The sequence below is a fragment of the Bidens hawaiensis genome, unplaced genomic scaffold (genome assembly GCF_021521415.1).
Source record: "Bidens hawaiensis isolate Kalapana, Puna unplaced genomic scaffold, B.hawaiensis_p1.1 tig00024037_1, whole genome shotgun sequence".
NCBI classification, from domain to species: Eukaryota; Viridiplantae; Streptophyta; class Magnoliopsida; order Asterales; family Asteraceae; genus Bidens; species Bidens hawaiensis.
Window position 1 is genome coordinate 19,676 of NW_027493791.1, and position 2,343 is coordinate 22,018.

Genomic DNA, 2,343 nt, shown 5'->3' on the forward strand with positions numbered 1-2,343 from the left:
ATTAATCACACATCTTCCTCGAGATCACCATGTTTTGCTACTGGATCATTCCGCTATTCTATGTGATCATCATAGTGCTAGCTTTTCTAATGTTTTCCTACCAAGGTTCTAATGCCAAGCAATATTTTTAATAACAGCATAATGTCCTTTTTTTGAATGTTGCAATGCCAAGCTTTGTACTGGTTCACCACCTTTCACTTTAAAGAGGGCCGGTATATATTACCGATAAGCATAAAGTTGATTACAGACATAAACAGTACTGAAGTTCCAAGATAGTATGCTAACTTTGTTATTTAGTTTGTTAACTCATTTCTATCCTAGAATAGTTTATGTACCATATAATAATTATACTAATATTCCATACATCCTCAACATTTAACATGGATTTTACCAAAATCAATATAAATTAAGTTATATATATATATAGAGTTTGGATAAAATACAAATGAAATTAACGTGCTAAACGTGAGAATCAAGTAGTGTAATTATATATACAAGTAGAGGAATTATGTATTACTCTACTTGTATATATAATTACATTACTTGATTCTCACGTTTAGCACGTTAATTTCATTTGCACGTTAACCTCCCCTATATATATATATTTGATTTCTTTTAAGAACTACTTTATTTCAAACTCCGTAGTTAAAGTTTATGATTTTTTATAAATATACACAATAAAGAAGGTGAAAAGGAAGTGAAGTTGCAAGCAGTAGTAGACAAAAAGAAAAGAAAAGTTTTCCCTTTACTTACGTGGTACTTATAGAAAACGACCCTATGCTATAATATCTTGTCTTGTCTCTCTTTCCCCATCTCCCCCTCACTCTCATCATCTTATTATAAGTGTGACACATTCAGAAATAAATCAATCAAGCTAAACTCATTGCCACTTTATATTTCTCCATCTTAAGCTTTTAAATAATATCTACACTTGTCAAGAATATTCAATCATCAGTTGTTATATTACTACAGTCACTATGAGTGCACAAACCCCTAAACCCTGAACCATGAAGAGAAATAGAGACACCAGCACAAAGCACCCGGTCTACCGCGGAGTTAGAATGCGTAATTGGGGAAAGTGGGTATCCGAAATCCGTGAACCACGGAAGAAATCAAGAATATGGCTTGGAACATACCGAAACCCTGAAATGGCGGCCCGTGCACACGACGTTGCGGCACTTAGCATCAAGGGTAACTCGGCTATTATTAACTTCCCAGAACTTGTGGGATTGTTTCCCCGACCTGTATCTTCGTCCCCTAGGGACGTACAGGCAGCAGCCGCAAAAGCTGCTACAATGGAAATGGTTGATCTTTCGGCGACACCACAGTCCACAGTGTCGTCAGAAGAACTAGGGGAGATAACTGAGCTCCCGGTTCTTGGTCCTGGCTTGGACTCGGTGAAGTCCAGCAATGAGTTTGTGTACGTCGACTCGGTGGTGGAGGGGTGGATGTACCCGCCGGAATGGATGGATGTTGGCGGAGACGGTGGGAAGAGTGTGGTAGTAAGTGATTTTGAGTCTTCATTGTGGAATTATTAGTATGTTTTATGTGTGATTTTTTAGGCTTTTGGTTTATTCTTTTTAACTTCTTTCTATATCATTTAGTCATGTTGTTAATATGACGTGACAAAATAAATAATTAGACCAAAGATTGCGTCGTGTCGTTATTCTCTCATTAAAGACGAAGCATAGCTAATAAGGATCCACTAGTCCAAGTGGATGAGTCATGTGTGGTAAATGAATGCAAAAATAGAGTAAAAATTTAGGTATTATATTTTTGAGTTTTAAGATACCATACTATCTCAAGGAATCCTCACAATTGAGAAAATCAAACTACATGATTCTAATGAATCTAGTAAAATCATATTATCATCTGGAGTATAAATTAGGATAATTGTACATATATACGTGTTGACATCAAATTTATATAACTATGCTGAAATGTTCAACTTAATTATAGCTGTTATGGTGTCAAAATTTAACATATCGGTGGTTTAACATTCTCTTATTTTTGGTTTAATATATAGCAGGATTGATTTAACTAATTACTTCACGAGTCATGCTATAATTAACCGAGCCAAAGACAAGTTCTTCACGAAAAACATGCTTAAACCGAGCCCAAATCAAGTTCGTCATGACATATATGTTAAATCAACGCCCATGACAACTGTGTCTTGAGAACTTATTTTTATTTATGTGTAGTTTTGAATTTTAGTTTTATATTCTAGTATTAATTTGTAGCAATTTTATATCCTTTTTTTTATAATCCATTACACATAAATAGATATTATTTTATATTAATTGGATTTATATTACCTACGAAGAATTGATAGAAATGTCGTCA

The 2,343-nt window shown here is 34.4% G+C and overlaps 1 protein-coding gene across 1 annotated transcript; it reads left to right on the forward strand.

The window, feature by feature from the left end:
• Window positions 1-747: 747 nt before the first annotated feature.
• LOC143568659 (dehydration-responsive element-binding protein 3-like) lies at window positions 748-1,687 on the forward strand. Its single transcript, XM_077054758.1, has one exon. The coding sequence runs from the start codon at window positions 1,008-1,010 to the stop codon at window positions 1,536-1,538; it is 531 nt and encodes a 176-aa protein (XP_076910873.1). The 5' UTR covers window positions 748-1,007; the 3' UTR covers window positions 1,539-1,687.
• Window positions 1,688-2,343: the final 656 nt, after the last annotated feature.

Bases quoted from the DNA above. Each gene is read 5' to 3' on its own strand.
- LOC143568659 (XM_077054758.1), top strand. From the start codon at position 1,008: ATGAAGAGAAATAGAGACACCAGCACAAAGCACCCGGTCTACCGCGGA.